The sequence below is a fragment of the Carassius carassius genome, chromosome 24 (assembly GCF_963082965.1).
Source record: "Carassius carassius chromosome 24, fCarCar2.1, whole genome shotgun sequence".
In the NCBI taxonomy this organism is placed as follows: domain Eukaryota; kingdom Metazoa; phylum Chordata; class Actinopteri; order Cypriniformes; family Cyprinidae; genus Carassius; species Carassius carassius.
The window spans coordinates 18,795,189-18,815,022 of NC_081778.1; the positions used below are offsets into that span (position 1 = coordinate 18,795,189).

Consider the following 19,834-nt stretch of genomic DNA (forward strand, 5'->3'; position numbering starts at 1 on the left):
TACTTCAAGTTTTTCAATTCAAGTTTATTTGTATAGCGCTTTTTACAATACAAATCGTTACAAAGCAACTTTACAGAAAATTATGTTTCAACAATATTTAGTAGTAGCTAGTAGTTTGTGCACGTTTGACAGGATTTTAGAAAAATAAAAATAATAATAATAATAATACAAGACGTAGTCAGCTAGATGATGAACTATCAATATTATTAATTAATAGTAATTATAGGATGCAGTCACACATGTAGCAATAATTGTTAGTTCTGTTTGTTGATTCAAGGTTAGCATCATCTGGGGTCCTCTGAGGGTCAGCATCATCTCTTCTCAGGTGTTCTGGATCCAGACTGGAGCTTGTGTAAATCCTAGTTACCACGGGATGTAAATCCCGTGGCAAAACATAGAAACAAAATAGAGACATCATTAGCATAGCTGCTGATCCAACAAAGTAAAATTAGTTTAACCCAAGCTAAAGAATAAAAATGCAGATGCAACTACATTCACAATTTAAGAGATACATTATTCGAATGCTTGGCGAAAGAGATGCGTTTTTAATCTAGATTTAAACAGAGAGAGTGTGTCTGAACCCCGAACATTATCAGGAAGGCTATTCCAGAGTTTGGGAGCCAAATGTGAAAAAGCTCTACCTCCTTTAGTGGACTTTGCTATCCTAGGAACTACCAAAAGTCCAGCGTTTTGTGACCTTAGGGTGCGTGATGGGTTGTAGCGTGGTAGAAGGCTAGTTAGGTACGCAGGAGCTAAACCATTTAGGGCCTTATAGGTAAGTAATGATAATTTGTAACTGATACGGAACTTAATAGGTAGCCAGTGCAGAGACTGTAAAATTGGGGTAATATGATCATATTTTCTTGACCTGGTAAGGACTCTAGCAGCTGCATTTTGGACTACCTGTAGCTTGTTTATTGACGAAGCAGGACAACCACCTAGAAGTCCATTACAATAGTCCAGTCTAGAGGTCATGAAAGCATGAACTAGCTTTTCTGCATCAGAAACAGATAACATGTTTCGTAGCTTGGCAATGTTTCTAAGATGGAAGAATGCGGTTTTTGTAACATTGGAAATATGATTTTCAAAAGACAAATTGCTGTCCAATATAACACCCAGATTTCTGACTGTAGAGGAAGTAACAGTACATCCGTCTAGTTGCAGATTGTAATCTACAAGATTCTGTGTAGTGTTTTTTGGTCCAATAATTAATATCTCTGTCTTATCCGAATTTAATTGGAGAAAATTATTTGTCATCCAATCTTTTACATTTTTAACACACTCTGTTAGCTTAGATAATTGGGAAGTTTCATCTGGTCTCGTTGAGATATATAGCTGAGTATCATCAGCATAACAGTGGAAGCTAATTCCGTATTTTCTAATAATATTACCAAGGGGCAACATGTATATTGAAAATAGAAGGGGACCTAGGACGGATCCTTGTGGCACTCCATATTTTACTGATGATAAATGAGAAGACACCCCATTTAAGTAAACAAAATGGTAGCGATCGGACAGGTAGGATCTAAACCATCTTAGAGCCTGCCCTTGAATACCTGTATAGTTTTGTAATCGATCTATGAGTATGGCATGATCTATGGTGTCGAACGCAGCACTAAGATCAAGTAAGACTAGAAATGAGATGCAGCCTTGATCTGACGCAAGAAGCAGGTCATTTGTAATTTTAACAAGTGCAGTTTCTGTGCTATGGTGGGGCCTAAAACCTGACTGAAATTCTTCATACAGATCATTTTTATGCAGGGAGGTGCTCAATTGAGCAGACACAACTTTTTCTAAAATTTTAGACATAAATGGAAGATTTGAAATAGGCCTATAATTTGCCAGTACACTAGGATCTAGTTTTGGTTTCTTAATAAGAGGCTTGATAACCGCCAGCTTGAATGGTTTTGGGAAGTGACCTAAAGATAACGACGAGTTAATGATATTGAGAAGCGGTTCTTCGGCTACAGGTAACAGCTCTTTTAGTAATTTAGTGGGTACAGGATCTAATAAACATGTTGTTGGTTTAGATACAGTGATAAGTTTATTTAGCTCTTCCTGTCCTATATTTGTAAAGCACTGCAGTTTATCTTTGGGTGCGATGGATGAAACTGAAGTGTTAGACGCTGTAGAATCTACATTCGCTATTGTATTTCTAATGTTATCTATTTTATCAGTGAAGAAATTCATAAAGTCATTACTGTGCAATTGTCTTGGAGACATTGCCACAGTTCTTCTGGATTGAGTCTGTATCAGTTTGTTCTGTTTCTTCATATTATTCCAGACAGACTGATGATGATGAGATCAGATCTCTGTGTGGAGCACTGGCTGTTGTCAGACTCCTTGCAAACAAAAATCTCACTGGATTATTACAATTAATGGCAAAAATTATGTTTGGAAATGTAAACTGATATTTAGTACTGACACTACAGCAAAAGATAGAAATAACGGACTTAAAACCATTTTTTGTTGGTGAAAATACTATAGTGGCCTAAGACTTTTGCACAGTACTGTATATCTCTAAGGCTGAAATATGCCACAGCTCTTCAGAAATTCTTGCCCTGATGTCTATAAACTATTCCTTTAACAAATCCAGCATTAAAAAGAGAAAGTCTAAAAAAAAAATGGAACAATGGGATTAGGGGAGGAAATGACACATCCAAGTATCTTTGTCCGGTTTGAGGCCTCTCTATTGACCCTCAGTATCTCTGCAGCTCCTCTGTGGATGTTTGCAGTGTCGTAGCACTCAGTGATTTCCCATGTGTTCTCCCCTCCCTCCACCTTCCTTTCTCACCTCTCCTCCATCTGATAAAGATTGCTGGCTGGGGTTCAGTTGCTAATTGAATATGCTATGCGTCTGTTCGAATGACAGGGAATGGGGGAATGATGATTAAAAAATGAAATCAATTCAGCTCAACAGCTGCTGTTTGCTGTCAATTTCATTACAGGCATTTAGGGAAAAAAGGACTGAGATACTTATGTTTGTTAGCACATTAGCGCTTAGCTTTCATTGTAAAATGCAGCCATAACATCTGTTTAGTTTCCTGGATGTGAAATGGATGCTTGTAGAACAGCCTAATTCAAATGTACAGTACAGACCAAAAGTTTGGACACACCTTCTCATTCAAAGAGTTTTCTTTATTTTCAAATTGTAGGTTCACACTGAAGGCATCAAAACTATGAATTAACACATGTAGAATTATATATGGAATTATATACATAACAAAAAAATGTGAAACAACTGAAAATATGCCATATTCTAGGTTCTTCAAAGTAGCCACCTTTTGCTTTGATTACTGCTTTGCACACTCTTGGCATTCTCTTGATGAGCTTCAAGAGGTAGTCACCTGAAATGGTCTTCCAACAGTCTTGAAGGAGTTCCCCGAGAGATGCTTAGCACTTGTTGGCCCTTTTGCCTTCTGTCTGCGGTCCAGCTCACCCCTAAACCATTTGATTGGATTCAGGTCCGGTAACTGTGGAGGCCAGGTCATCTGGCGCAGCACCCCATCACTCTCCTTCTTGGTCAAATAGCCCTTGATGCCTTCAGTGTGACTCTACAATTTTCATAGTCATGAAAATAAAGAAAACTCTTTGAATGAGAAGGTGTGTCCAAACCTTTGGTCTGTACTATAGAATCTCGCTAGTTGGGGATGTTTGCTTAACTGAATGCATCAATGCTGCTTTCCTAGCATTTCCTGATCCACACACACATAGAGTTTACCCTATGACAAGCCCCTAAGCTGTGATTATCTGCACAGGCAGCACAGGGATCTCTTATAAGCATCCTAACCCCTGCCTGCCAATAATTAGCCCAAGTTAATTACAGCTCTACTGCAGGTTAAGCTAGTGAAAATTCACCCAGGAGATACCCTCACACCTTCAGGTACACACACATTCACGCTCACACCTCCCGAGAACGGTTTTATGAGCTCAGTGTCCTGAGCTGAGTCCAATCAATGTCAATATTGTAACTGACAGCTGACAACATCGGCCCTCAACACTCGCATACACATAGCAGGTGCTCGAGCAACAAGGGGGAGTGCGGGAAGGAAAGATTAAGAAATGGCTTCGGGTTCTGATGTACTGGGGGGACTGACTCACTCTTGTTTCCTTTGGCTGCTTGCCTTTGCCTCCCTCAGATTTCTTCCTATCTTTTTTCTTTCACACCCCCTTCTTACCTCCTGCATTGGAACAGTTTTGACGTGATTGGTTTCATGTTGAGTTGCAAAAACTCTACTGAAATTGTTGGAAATATGAATGAAAGCTATCTGTTAGCATTTCCATTCTTTTAATGGTAGCTGCTTGGCTGGCGCAGGACCACCAGAAGTTGTGTAGCCAAGTTGTTTTAAGCTTTGACATCAAAGACAGTAGACTACTAAATATATATATATATATAAATATTCATTTCACACCATTGCTATTTTAGTATTATTTACACACTATTATAGCATTTGTTCATATTTTAAAAATATAGCTTTTTTTTCTAGCTCTTATTTCAATTTTACTTTGTGCTCACAATTCTGATATCTGCTTTTGTCATTTGTATTTTTATTGTTATTTTAGTATTTCTATATAGTTATACTTTATTTAGATTTTTAGTTTTAGAAATTAAGTATTTGATTAGTTTAAGTATTTAAAGCTTCAGTTTTTGATTTGTAAATTTTCGTTTCAGTTTTTTCTACTAATATTTATATATGCAAATTATATAATATTTATATTTTATATATAATATATAAAAAATGAATAAGTATATATTATACTTATACAAATATCTTATATTTGTATTTTATTTTATTTGAGATTTATTTCGGTTAAAAATAATGTTTTTTATTGTTTAAGTTAACAATAACAACACTGTTTGAATCTTTCACAGGAAACAGGAACTGGTAAAATTTCTTCTGTAATATAATGAAATGTCTGTAATTTATATAAATGATACACATTTTTATTTCTGAAGAATACACAGCTACTTTTTAAAGACTGTCAGTGGATATAAATGATTTTTGGACCTAGATGGTAGTTACGACTTCTACTAGGGCTAATGTGATACTATTATGGGTCAAATTTCACTTTGATTGATGAGGTATGATAAAAAAATAATAATAATCAAATAAATAAAAAACGTGGGGTTACACAAAAAAAGTGGATGTGAGAATGTGCTGGGTGTGATTCTACCAAATGTTGCAGTATTGATTTTGTTTAAAATAAACAAAATTGTGAGTCTTCACTTCCTAAAGAGTCCCCAATGACCTTATTATCCTGAATTATGCTTCTGTTCCAATGAATTGCTTCTATGTACACATCCACTAAACACACCCTCAGTTAATAGCATTGTCCTAAAAAAAATCTGGGGATCACCAAGACACCCTTTACAAAACGTTAGAGAAAGAAACAACAAAGATGCTTTTATACCTAGCTTGACGACTGCAAAAAATATTTTTCTTAACCAGATTTTTGGAATGATTTCTGATTTAAAAAAAAATATGATATAACAATATAATCTGTAAAACAAAACGCACTTTTTAAGCTATTTTTCACTTCTTCTGAATTAAGTTTATTTGTATTTAGCATTTTGTTCTTGTTTTTTTTATTTTTTTTTTTAGTTTGTCTTATTGAACATCATTTACTGTTGGTAAACTATTATTATTGAAATTAATAAAATGTAGACTATATAATTTCCAGAAAACAAGCTTAAATATGCTTCTCAACTTATTTTAATATATAATTCATATGTACTGAAAAAAAAACACATACATTCTCCAAATCCCAATGGGAGAGCCTAAAAAATACAGAACATATTTTTTTGTATAAGTTATCTCCATTGGAGTTTTATTCAGCTTCTAAAACAGATGCCCAATTACTAATAAACATCAGTGGTCCATTGGTCCATTATCCCCTCCCCTTCCCTCCCAACAGCTCAGCTCACCCTTTTGACTCTTAATTAAATCCTTGGCACGCATAGGCTACTCCTTTACCTCTTGACACACACACTCGCACAATGAAGTGTTGTCTTACTCGCGAGCTGATAGCTTTTAAGGGTGGGTGCTTTTATCGAGAGACCAAGCTGTGGGTTTATCAGAGCGGTCTTTGAATAAATGGCTGACCCTCGTGCTCTCTCTCTTGGCCGTCTCTGTAATACCGGCGCTTCCATGAGCTGCTGTATTGATAACGGTCATTAGCATATTTATGGTGATGAAGGGAACGTTATTGTTTGTGCTGGTTATTAATCTTCCCTCTGAGCAACTGCTCTGACAGCTCAATCTATTCTGCCATCGCGACACACACCCGCTCACACGCGCAACGCTTTCAAGTTGAACGCCGCTTTTGTTTGAGGGTAAATAGGCTGCGTCAGGGTGCGCGCGCGAAGCAGGACGGGATGGGTGATTGACGCGACCCCTCCTCAGGTGAGCGCTGATCTCCAGCTGGGCATCACTGTCATTCTGCCAACCGCTGCCAGCGTCACGCGATCGGTCCTCCTGATTACAACAGGATCTAAATGCACAATTAAAAATTGCATTTACTGTAAACACGCGTGATATAGCTTAACGCTTTCTGGAGTGATTGAAATGGGACAGCTGAAGTCGATGGGCATCAAAAGTGCCTGGTTTGCTAAGTGCGTGTGTAGTAGACTCTGAGGGGAGTTGTTTTTGTGCCTGAGGAGGGCAGATGGGGGTAGCTGAGCATTTAATCGGGTGTCCCATGTGACTGGTGAATATGCGCTTCTGTTTGAGTGACAGCTCCCTGATTAAGGGCCAACTGAGGGCTGGAAAGCAGCCAGGATCACCGAGGGGCAATGAGCATCTCCACATGTTCTCAATCTCAAACCACATACACACACCATCTCTATAAACACCACGGCATACCTACATCAGAGCAAAACGGAATGGATTTGTTAAAGGTCTTGTGCTCTTGTTTGGGTCAACATTTATAGCTCAGATGATTTCCAAAGCCTCAATGGTTCACAAAGCCATATTTACCTGTATAAAAATAATCCCATCATATTCTATAGCACTAGATATGAAATAGCAATAATCACATTTTCTTAGCTTCCTGCATCACTGGGGTCAAACAAGATGAAGAAGAAAAAGAGAGAGAGAGAGAGAGAGAGAGAGAGAGGGAGACTTGTTATCATAATTACATTTATTTTGTCAAGTTTTTTTTTTGTTGTTGCTTAAAACAATGAAAAAATATTTTGCAAATGCTTTATTGAAAATAATTTAACTGGCTGATTGTTTTATTGTTTATTTCTTAACCAATTTGCAAAACTCTCCTTTGAGCATGAATCTACATACATTTTGTTGTTTTTCTTTTTTTTTTTTTATATATTTTGCCAGTGCATATAGGTAAAAAAACAAAGCCACAAAGCCACTTTTACCTGAATAAAAATTATTCCTTGATGTAACAGCCATACTCCATAACACTAGTTATAAATTACCAGTAGTCTTTAATTGAAAAGAAATCACATTTTCTAAGCTTCCTGCATGGGCCTGTTGTCTATTTGACACGCAACTTTCTTTGTCTTTGGTGATAAATAACTGGTTTTTATTGAGGCTATCATTTTGCTCATAACTTGCCACGGAGCGATGTTATTGATTGATATTTAAAAAAACGGAGCAAAATTTTTATTTGTTTTATACCACAAATGTAAATCAAAGCCCACCCCTCATAGCATGCCAATAATCCCCACCAGATATATGCTAATGCACTGGAATATTTTATTGAAGCTGTAAAATCTAAAATCATAATTTGCAAGCATTTCATATAAGAAAACACTAAAAGACAGGCTATGAATACAAATAGTTGTAAACTAATATGTCATTCAAAAACAGTCATGAGATATTCCTGTCTGTGTGTATCCATCAGGGTATTATTCTTATTTCCTTTTTTTGAAACATTTAATGCCGCTTTTATATGGAAAATCTGCTGTTACTACAAGATTTACCACTGGTTATCAAATAGTCAACTGGAAATTAGTGTCATGTGTCTCATGCAAATATCTCAGTCAATGTATCTCTTTCTGCACCATTTCAGAGCTAGTTTGGAGAAAATGAAAGTTTAATTCATGTGCCACTGCAGCAAACAATATAAAGTCAAATATGTCTCGCTCATTGTATTCTCAAGAGCAGGCTTGATGAATACCATTAATTACAGGTCATGTCCATCACATCTGCACTGCAAAACCTTTTTTTTTCTATTCTCCTATTCAACAATCATATCCAAATATCTTTAACTCTTAACACAGAGAGAAGGTTTGAAGGTTGTGCATTCTGACCTTGTTATTGTGGCCACTTGATTTACATGTTCGCTGGCCCCATAACCCCTCTTTTTATGTGATTAAAACCCAATCAGTGCACGGCTAAAAATAAGGTCCTCATCTTTAACGCATCGAGTGTTATTGAGGAAATGCAACAAAAACTGCTCCCAAACTGCCAACAAAACGGATGTGACGTTAGCGAGGCAATACATCTGACTGTCTGCGACACAGAATTAAAGCCTATTTAAAAAACACCCCATTATTAATTTAGCATGCGAGCCCAAGTGCATCGAGGTTATCGCATGATATTTAGAGTTTCATATGAGTGGACGGGTCGTTTAAAGCAATGGTTCCCAACTATGGGCCTCAGCAAACTTCCAAGGGGACACCAAGATGAATTACAAATTATTCAAAATAAGACAAATCAAGTTTTGATATAAGCTAAAACAACTCAAAATCAAGATATTTCTTATTTTAATATATCCCCACAACAATCGTTTCCTCTGAAAAGGTGATTTATAACATGGAAAAGCATCGGAAATAATTAAAATGGCATGCCAATTTTATAACAAAAAATAAACTTTTATAGTTATTCATAGCTCAACAATATTTTATTGGGTATTAATTTAGTTTTTTTGTTTTTTTTAAAGCTTTATATTACCAGTAGACTTTAAGAGTTGTGTAAATGCATTGGTTAAAAAGTGGGATGCCTGAAATGCCTGGAATCCTGAAATGTAATAACTTTCATTTTAGTAAAATTATTTTAGTTAATTATTTAAATCTATCTAACCCCTAGTATCTGTAAATGCAGGAAGTTTTGAAAACAAATCTTTGGCATTAAAGAAAAAGTACTTGTTATAGACAATGGAGTGCAGGTTTAGAACCAGGGGTTAAATTTACCATTCAACATCATCGTCCCATTCCATAATGTCATTCTAAACCTGTATGACTTTTTTTCTTTCTAAAAAAAAAAAAAAAACAAAGTAAATCAAAGTCCGAACCATGTTGTATTTCTTGTATGTAAAGAAACAGTTTAAATATTTTTCAAAATACAAAATATATCTTTTATGAAAATAAGTCATGCAGGATTAGAAACAACATGAAAGTGAGTAAAAGTAAAAAAATGTAATTTTTGAGTGAACTATCCCTTTAATTGGTTTATAACTGCTGCTTTGGGAAACTTCATTCAAAGACAAAGAACAAAACAAAAAAAAGAACAAAAAAAAAGTGGTTGATTGAAATTAAAATGGAAATGTTAACACAATGGTGACCTATTCTGAAAGAGTAAACAGGCCACTGCTCTGTCTGATCAGCCTATATCCAATACATTCAAAAATAAAACCTTCAAGAGACAAAGACAAACAACATGGCAAGATGCAGCATCTCATTTAATCAGGGCGTGGGTCTTGTATCAATAGCATCAAGCATCATCAGTAACAACCTCAAACCCAATACAGCATATGACCTTCAGTGTTCCAGGAAAACTTGTTGTTTTTCTATTCATACAAACTTGTTATGAGCATCTTTAGTTTAAGACTCTAAGCTTCCTCCATTGTTATCACTAAACAAAAGCAGAGACACTGGCGAACAGAGCAGGGCACAGAAAACTTCTCTATTGATTTCTGCCTGAGAAACTCTCTAATAGGCTTTGGCATAAAAAAAAACCCCACATACATATATGGACTCAGGCCATGCACTGATATGCTTGATCAATGTGGCTAGTGTACGATAATTCATTAACCTCTCAGTCAGACGAGTGCTCCACATTCTTCAAGGCTTGTATTGAACTTTTAAGCCATGTTAACTCCCACTGCTCTTTTCTTTCATCATAGAGGACATGCTTTCATTAGTCCCCCCATGGCAACCAGACTGGTAGAATGCATCTGTGTGCTGGTCCGAAGCGAAATGGCCTTTATTTTGTCATAATTGGTTATTGGGTAAGGTTTATGATGTGACTGTAAAGCTCCTCGGTGAAGGCCTGTAGCGAAAAGTGCTGCTGTACCCGCTCTCTTCCAGCCTGTCCCATATGCTGCTTGAGCTTAGGGTCTGTAACAAACTTTTGCATGGCTTCGGAGAAGCACTCAGGGGTGGGTTCACAAAGGAAGCCTGTTTTGTCATGGGCCACAGACTCTAGCGGTCCACCTGAGTTTACAGCAATAACTGGGCAACGGGAGTACATGGCCTCAATGGGTACAATGCCAAAACGTTCATTGTTTGGAGTGTACAGTACACAAGTGCTGCTGTACAGCAAAGACAGTTTTTGTTTATCTGAGAAGGACCGCAGGAAGGTGATGTGGTCATCCAGGCCAAGAGAGGTTGCTAGTAAGTGCAGTTCTTCATAGTGCTCTACATTCTCAACCACACGCTCATCGTAACCCCCTGCCATCACAAGATGCACATGCTCCCATTCCCCCGCGGACAGATGCTCCTTCGGGGCTGCTAACGTTTGTAGAGCCAGTGGCAAGTTCTTTTTGCATTCATAGCGGTTGATTGACAGAAAGATGAGGCTCCGTCCCCCAGGGAGTAGCTCGCTGAGGCCCTCTACTTCAACATCGAAAACTGACGAGTTTAGAGAGGGATAAAGGATGTCGGTTTGAATCTCAGCCAGTTTGGGGAATGTCTGTTTGAAGACTGCTGCAGTGAACTGGCTGTTGACCAAAATGCGGTCGACCATACCTGTGGTCAGTTCCTCGAACCAGTCGATGGGGGCGCGATATATGCGCTTTAGAGCAGAGCGACGCTGAGCAAGTAGTTGGTCAGGAAAATGACAGTAGAATAGGACTTTTTTTCTGTGGCGTGCCAAATGCAAAAAGGGGATACATGCTGAAACCTGAAAGAGGTAGATGGGCAAACAAAATGAACCCTTGTGGTTGTTAGGATAACAATTGTCTTAATTCTGCCAGGTCAATCACAGCATTGTGTGGTCTACTAAACTTTTTACTTGACCAATGTTTATAGCATCTTTTATACTGTGGTCATATATTATGTCTTGATGGCTTTTCTGTTGCTCAAACTGTAGCATGGCGATAGCTACACCAAGGTTATGGGTTTGATTCCCAGGGAATGCATAAAATAAAAAATAAAAATAGCAATTCAGTGTTTCTTTGGATAACAGCATCTGCGCCAAATGCATGAATGTAAATGTATGTCAATGTATAATGCATTACTTAGCTCATCCTTCTCATATAATAAAATAATTTGTAAGTTAAAATTATTTAAATTATTATTATTTAATTATTAAAATGATAAAATTAATTTATTATTATTTTGTACTAGGAATGTTAGCGCAGCAATAGTTAGATATTATGTTCGAAAATGTTTCTTAATACTTTGCTAAAGTCCACCACTGAAAAATAGCAGTGCTGTCAGGCTGAAATAAAATAAAATAAAATATTGGATAAAATGTTGCTGTTGCAACTACCTAAAATAAATAAGTTTAAGTACTAAAAATTACTAAAACTGAAATAAAAAATGTAGAAAGACAAAAGCACGTAAAAAAAAACTTGAATAAAATGTAAATACTGAATAAAAGATACAAAATATTAATAAATACTTTAATATTATAAAAATAATACTAAAATGACACTGATACTTAGTAGTTAGTGTTAGTAGCATTAGTAGTTACCTGATCAAAGAAAACAACATCAAACTCCTCCCCACTAAACAGCACAAGATAGAGTGTTACATAAATCATGCGCAGGTATGCACACAGAGCATGGAAATAGCCAAACATGCTGGTGGGCAGCCAGTCACCCACACACACCATGGGCAGGTCAGGTGAAAGCGTCTCAGAGAAGCAGTGCTGGGGGTCATAGTGTGCCGTCCAGATCTGAACGCCGCATCCACGAGAGCGCAGAGCTACAGCTGCATCCACCACCAGACACTCTGCTCCACCTATACCTATATATAATGTTGGGAAGGCTACTTTGGAAATGAAGGAAGGTTACAGATTACAAGTTACTTTATTTAAAATGTAACAAGTAGTGTAACTGTTACAATTACTTTATTAAAGTTATGTAACTGATTACATTTGATTACTTGTCTCAGTTTTTAACAATTAGTCATGTTCAAACATTTACAGGTGCTGGTCATATAATTAGAATATCATCAAGTTGATTTTTTTCACTAATTCCATTCAAAAAGTGAAACTTGTATATTATATTCATTCATTACACACAGACTGATATATTTCAAATGTTTATTTCTTTTAATTTGATGATTATAACTGACAACTAAGGAAAATCCCAAATTCAGCATCTCAGAAAATTAGAATATTACTTAAGACCAATACAAAGAAAGGATTTTTAGAAATCTTGGCCAACTGAAAAGTATGAACATGAAACATATGAGCATGTACAGCACTCAATACTTAGTTGGGGCTCCTTTTGCCTGAATTACTGCAGCAATGCGGCGTGGCATGGAGTCGATCAGTCTGTGGCACTGCTCAGGTGTTATGAGAGCCCAGGTTGCTCTGATAGTGGCCTTCAGCTCTTCTGCATTCTTGGGTCTGGCATATCGCAGCTTCCTCTTCACAATACTCCGTAGATTTTCTATGGGGTTAAGGTCAGGCGAGTTTGCTGGCCAATTAAGAACAGGGATACCATGGTCCTTAAACTAGGTACTGGAAGCTTTGGCACTTTGTGCAGGTGCCAAGTCCTGTTGAAAAATGAAATGTGCATCTCCATAAAGTTGGTCAGCAACAGGAAGCATGAAGTGCTCTTAAACTTCCTGGTATACGGCTGTGTTGACCTTGGACCTCAGAAAACACAATGGACCAATACCAGCAGATGACATGGCACCGCGAACCATCACTGACTGTGGAAACTTTACACTGGACCTCAAGCAACGTGGATTGTGTGTCTCTCCTCTCTTCTTCCAGACTCTGGGGCCCTGATTTCCAAAGGAAATGCTAAATTTACTTTCATCAGAGAATGCAGCAGTCCAGTCCTTTTTGAAGCGAGACGCTTCTGACGCTGTCTGTTGTTCAAGAGTGGCTTGACACAAGGAATGCGACAGCTGAAACCCATGTCTTGCATATGTCTGTGCGTAGTGGTTCTTGAAGCACTGACTCCAGCTGCAGTCCACTCTTTGTGAATCTCCACCACATTTTTGTTTCACAATCCTCTCCAGGGTGCGGTTATCCCTTTTGCTTGTACACTTTTTTCTACCGCATATTTTCCTTCCCTACGCCTCTCTATTAATGTGCTTGGACAAAGAGCTCTGTGAACAGCCAGCCTCTTTTGCAATGACCTTTTGTGTCTTCCCCTCCTTGTGCAAGGTGTCAATGGTCGTCTTTTGGACAACTGTCACGTCGGCAGTCTTCCACATGATTGTGTAGCCTACAGAACTAGACAGAGACCATTTAAAGGCTTTGCAGGTGTTTTGAGTTAATTAGCTGATTAGAGTGTGACAGCAGGTGTCTTCAATATTGAACCTTTTCACAATATTCTAATTTCTGAGATAATGAATTTGGGATTTTCCTTAGTTGTCAGTTATAATCATCAAAATTAAAAGAAATAAACATTTGAAATATATCAGTCTGTGTGTATAAATGAATATAATATACAAGTTTCACTTTTTGATTGGAATTATTGAAATAAATTAACTTTTTGATGATATTCTAATTGTATGACCAGCACCTGTAAACTAGGCAGGATTAACCTCACAGTAGTGCTCAACACCACAACCCCAATTCCAGAAAAGTTGGTGTTTTGAAAAGTTTTGTAAAATGCAATCAAATCAAGAATCTGTGATTTGTTAATATTCTTTAACTTTTATTGAATTTGATAAAGATTTGCAAAGCTTTCAATGACCAACTTAAATGTATTTTGTAAATATAAACACATTTTGATTTTGATGGCTGCAACACACTCATAAAAAGTTGGGACAGAGACTAAATAAAAGTGAAACGGTTTTAGAATATCCAAATTAAACTGTTTTGAAACAGTTTACAGTAAGTATTAGGTGAGGGTGTCATGGTTGAATATAAAAGGGACATCTCAGTCTTTGCAAACAAGGCTGGATTACGGCTCATCACTTTATGAAAAATTTTGTGAGGTGTAAAACACATCAAAAATCACATGCAAAATCACAAAGAATTTAGGTCTTTCAGCAACTACCATACATAATATTGGGAAAAGATTAAGGGAATCCAGAGAAAACTGTGTAGAGCAAGGCATTAAAGGGTTAGTTCACCCAGATAGCAAAATTATGTAATTAATAACTTACCCTCATGTTGTTTCAAACCCGTAAGACCTCCGTTTATCTTTGGAACACAGTTTAAGATATTTTAGATTTAGTCCGAGAGCTCTCAGTCCCTCCATTGAAGCTGTGTGTACGGTATACTGTCCATGTCCAGAAAGGTAAGAAAAACATCATCAAAGTAGTCCATGTGACATCATCAGAGGGTCAGTTAAAATTCTTTGAAACATCGAAAATACATTTTGGTTCAAAAATAGCAAAAACTACGACTTTATTCAGCATTTTCTTCTCTTCCGTGTCTGTTGTGTGAGAGAGTTCAAAACAAAGCAGCTGGATATCCGGTTCGCGAACGAATCATTCAGTTCACCAAATCGAACTGAATCGTTTTAAACGGTTCGCATCTCTAATACGCATTAATCCACAAATGACTTAAGCTGTTAACTTTTTTAACGTGGCTGACACTCCCTCTGAGTTCAAACAAACCAATATCCCGGAGTAATGCATGCACTCAAACAGTACACTGACTGAACTGCTGTGAAGAGAGAACTGAAGATGAACACCGAGCCGAGCCAGATAAGAAGAATCGAGGAGCTGATGATACTGCGCATGTGTGATTCAGTGTGAAGCAGACTGACACACAGAGCACATGAACCGAACTGATTCTTTCGGTGATTGATTCTGAACTGATTCTGTGCTAGTGTTGTGACCGGGTGTAAACTGAAGGCTTGAATCAAGGGCAATCATCGCAGATGACGCCATTACGTCGAGCGCAAAAGAACCGGTGAATCGAACTGTCCGAAAGAACTACTGGTGATCCGAAAACTGATGCAACCGGTTCTTGACTCGTGAACGAGTCAGTCTTTTGTTCGTTATCTGGCTCGGAAGTGCATCTTCTCTTTTTCTGCTTAACTTGACCGAACAGCACGCGTGCTCTTCAATTTGAGATTGTTGAGAATGTTGAGGAGGCATTCGTGCACCAGTCATAAGTTTGGTTGACGTACGACTCAGCATATCGACTAACGCTTTTATTGCTCTCCTCTGAACTATTGGACATAAGTTAACAGTACGCCTATGGACGTAGCCATGTATTTATTAGGCAGGGTCGAATGAAAAAGAGGGACTGATGCTGAATTTGCGTGAGGTGGGACTAAGGGTAAAATTGCTGTACAGTACAATGTAAAGAGGGACAGATGGTCATTCTATAATCGGGCCAGTTATTCAGCCAATAAAGTGTAGGCCAATGTATTTCAAAATTGTGTCTAGTTCTATATAAATTACAAAGGTTTAATTGGCATCTTTATTTCAAACGACCCGACTGACCGCGACCCGAATATCATTAAAAATATTTTTGGATGACTCGTAAACGCAGGTGACCGCAGGCACCTGCTCATTTCGGATCAATCCGCGCATCACTGAACAGCATGGTTTTGTAGACAACAGAGTGAGTGGGATAGACCTGTCTGAAATCCAGATCTGTCTCCTATTGAAAATCTATGACCAGTCATGAAAAGGAGAATCAGACAATGATGATAACGACAAGACTGGACAAAAATTTGGATTGCAAAACTTTAACAATTACTATCTTCAATTCCCAAACAATTAATCATTGTAATTAAACGGAAAGTTGATGTGACAGTGGTAAATATGCCAACTTTTTTGTTCTGCAGCCATATATGTACGCTTTGTACATATTTACAAAATAAAATTAAGTATGCCAGTGAAAACATTGGATTTTTTTCTTTGTACTTTAGTCAATTAAACAATGTTTAAATTGAATGAACAAATAGGCCTATTATATTCTTGATTTTATGGCATTTCATAAAATGTCCCAACTTATATTATATTATAATGCATATATATAAACCCAAATATGAAATAAAACCATTATCGAATAAGTATGTGTCATATTCTCTGTATTAAACTCCTGAAACAATGGTGTTTCATATTTTAGAGCATTCACCACAATTTATGATAGAAATCAATTAAATCTGTTTGTGGGTGTGTGAGTGTGAAATAATTCAGATGTAAACTCCTTTGTAGTCATTAACATTTTCATAAGTAACTGTAATTTAATTAGGCTACACATTTTTCCCAGTGAACCAATTACAATTACATTTATTTTGTAATTAAATTACATAATTCTGTTACATGTAACTAGTTACTGCTCAATGCTGTCTATCACACACATACTTGCGTTTACTTAGCTATCTAAATGAAGACGTTTCTTAGACTTCTGTTGTTTTTATATTCTACCAATCATAAGTTCCTAAGTCTAGTCTCAAGTCTACTTTATTTATAGAGCTCTTTTTCCACTACAAAATAGACCAAAGGACTGTACAGCAAAACAACAAGATGAGAATAATTAAAACAAAAACAACAATAACATAAAAAACAATTAAAACAATTTACATCTGCCAAAAATCAACAATTAAAAGCCATAGAAAACAAGTGTTTTCACGCAAGATTAAAAAAAAAATCAACTGAGGGTGCAAATCTCTAACAGAAAACATGGTTAAGAATACACACACACACAAGCGTTGCATATAAAGTTAACAATGTTTTTATCAGAAGATTAATCTTGATCACATCAGGTATCTCATGTCACTGTGTGTTACAACAGGCCAGTATGCGCGCACGTTCATGTCACTTGAGCCCCTTTCACACTGCACGTCCAACCCGGCATATTGCCGGAACATTGCCGGGTCACCTTCTGTGTGAAAGCAACCACGTCCCAGGATTGATTCCGGCATTGAACCCGGGTCGGGGACCTAGTAACATTGCCGGGTTCAACCCGGGACGAGCGCTGTGTGAACAAAAGCCAGATCTAATGCCGTGTCGAAGTGATGATGCGCGTTATCGCCGACTCTTTTACCGACTGTTTTGAAGGAAGATCAACGTTAAAAATCATGCAAACTGTAATGAGGCAGAGATCAGTTTGTTCCTCACTTTCCGCGCTGACGCCGATATCGTTCGCTTGCTTCAGTGAAAGTATAATGTGCCTAACGTTTTCAACTCGTACATTACATGTCACGCCCTGATGTCACGTGTCGTTATGGGATCTTTATGGATTGTGTGTGAAGGCACGCACATATCCCGGGTAATCACTGGTAGTGTGAAAGTGCAAAATCTAGCGACCCGGGAACAATTGCCGGAACACTTTACCCGTGTATTTGCCGGAATGGCAGTGTGAAAGGGGCTTTGGTCACAGTCTGTCATATTAATCTCTTATATATTCTATACAGTCCTGCAATATTTAATGTCTGCAGATATCTATGAACACGCTGGACATGTGAATTCAGAGCTGGAAAAACATAAGTATTCTTTCTCAATGTCATATATTTAGTTAAACATAAGTTTAGACTCAGTATTATTTACCCTGCTACATACTAAGCAGTAACACTGTAACAACATATGTATTAATTTTGTTTACACAAAATCAAATTGTGCTTACAGTGTCAGTTAACCAGACAAAATGTTTCAAAATATTGTTTCGAGAAAGCACTCACCTAAACTTACATATACTGAAACTAACTGTATGAATGATCAAATATGGCTCAAAGCTCGCGATTTTGTGAAACTGGCTTCCTGACTGAGCCAAAATGTCTGCCCAACTCTGGTCTGGTCACATCCTCCATCGCACACAGGGGGCAGGGTTTCATATTTTATTGAAGCAGCCCTGGGCGCCGCCATTGGCTAGCGGACCCCACCTGCTGTTAGCATTCCATTGACTCCCATTCATTTTTGCGTCACTTTGACAGCGAATAACTTTACATCTAAGGCGTTTAAAGAATCCAATTGTCCATTAATTATTTCTAAAGAACCACGAAATTGTATAAAAGGCTCCATTACTTGTATCTTACGTTATGTCCCCGTAGAAGACAGGCTAACGATTGCGTCATAACCTGCGACTCTCTGTCGCACAGTAGAGAAATTACCTTATGGACAGGAGGAGAAGCTCGCAGACAATCTTTTACTGTCTATGAGGCTATCGGGGGGGGGGGGGGGGGGGCGTGGAGGTATAAAGTCAAGGGAGATAAGTTATCAAAATTCTTACAAAAATCTGCTCCCGTTCACGTTCGCCTTCTCTGCAAGATTCGGTGGGTGATTCAGATTTCTCTTGGCACAGCGATTAGAGGACTTACAATTGTCAGACAGGTTGCTCACATGACATCTACGTCATCAAGCTCAGTTTGAGTAAATTTACAAAAGTAAAGATTCATCTATCTGATAAAGATATTTTTTGTTATACAAAAATAAGAGTGTGGAGCAAAATTTTGTTGTTAACTTAATAATTATGTATGGAAAATACTATATACACAAGCAGAAATGGTCAAATAATAAACCTAACATCATATTATTTGAAATTGGGCTTAAACATTATATTGAAGCCCTAAAAGAAGCAAGAAATAAAAAAGCTAAACGGATGTATAGAATTTTTGAATCCTTTTCTTTGTAATTTTTTTTATTTTCCCCTGTGTAATTATTATTTTTTTTTTCATTGTTTGATGCTGTTTTGAATGTTATAATACATTGTGTTCCTCTGTATATGTATGTTGTTCTGCAATAAAAAAAAAAAAAAACAATATACAGTATACATACAAAAAAAATTAATAAAAAAAGTATGCCCGACCCCCAGGTAGTGCGTGCTTCTTTTTTTTTTTAATGCCAAGGTACCAAAGATACAAATACAGATAATATCAACATCACGTGCAAAGAGGTGACACTACGTGCAAAGCATCATTAACAGACATATGCAACAGTAAATAAATAATACAAAACAAAAACTTTAACAAAATAAATTAAAAATATTAAATAAATGAATCATTTTACAAGCTTTGAGATTCTTTGAAGATGAAATAGTTTGAATATACTGTTGAGCCTCTTTTTCAAAAACAATATATAAAGGATTTTGACGATTGAATTTACTACGGTGAATGTGAAATTTTGCAAGAAGTAATAATAGGTTAATAATAAAATATTCCTTAATTTTATCTTTTGGTATATTAAAGAAGCCAAACAGTACATCCTTAAAAAGCAGAGAGAAACCATGGAGCACACTGCGATTGACAACACTACAGAATTCAATCCAAAATTGCTTAGTGTGAGGACAATCCCAAAATATATGTACATCTGTTTCATTAGGGTCACCACAAAAACAACAGCTTGTATCGATGTCTGATTTAAATCTTTTCAAAAACACTTTAGTTGGGTAAAATGTGTAATAATTTGAATGAGATCTCTCTAACCTTGTTTGTTATTATGTATTTCGAAGACAGAGTCCATACTTTTTTCCAATCAATATGATCAACCACATTCCTCCAATAAAACACAACGTAAGGAGTTGTTACAAGCTCCTTTTGAAAAAGTGATCTAATCTTA

The 19,834-nt window shown here is 37.0% G+C and overlaps 1 protein-coding gene across 1 annotated transcript; it reads right to left on the minus strand.

The window, feature by feature from the left end:
• Positions 1-9,624: 9,624 nt before the first annotated feature.
• LOC132103088 (alpha-1,3/1,6-mannosyltransferase ALG2-like) lies at positions 9,625-12,154 on the minus strand. The gene is made up of 2 exons (XM_059507903.1): positions 12,018-12,154; positions 9,625-11,084 (listed from the first exon to the last, which is right to left on the minus strand). The coding sequence occupies exons 1-2, from the start codon at positions 12,018-12,020 to the stop codon at positions 10,185-10,187; spliced, it is 903 nt and encodes a 300-aa protein (XP_059363886.1). The 5' UTR covers positions 12,021-12,154; the 3' UTR covers positions 9,625-10,184.
• Positions 12,155-19,834: the final 7,680 nt, after the last annotated feature.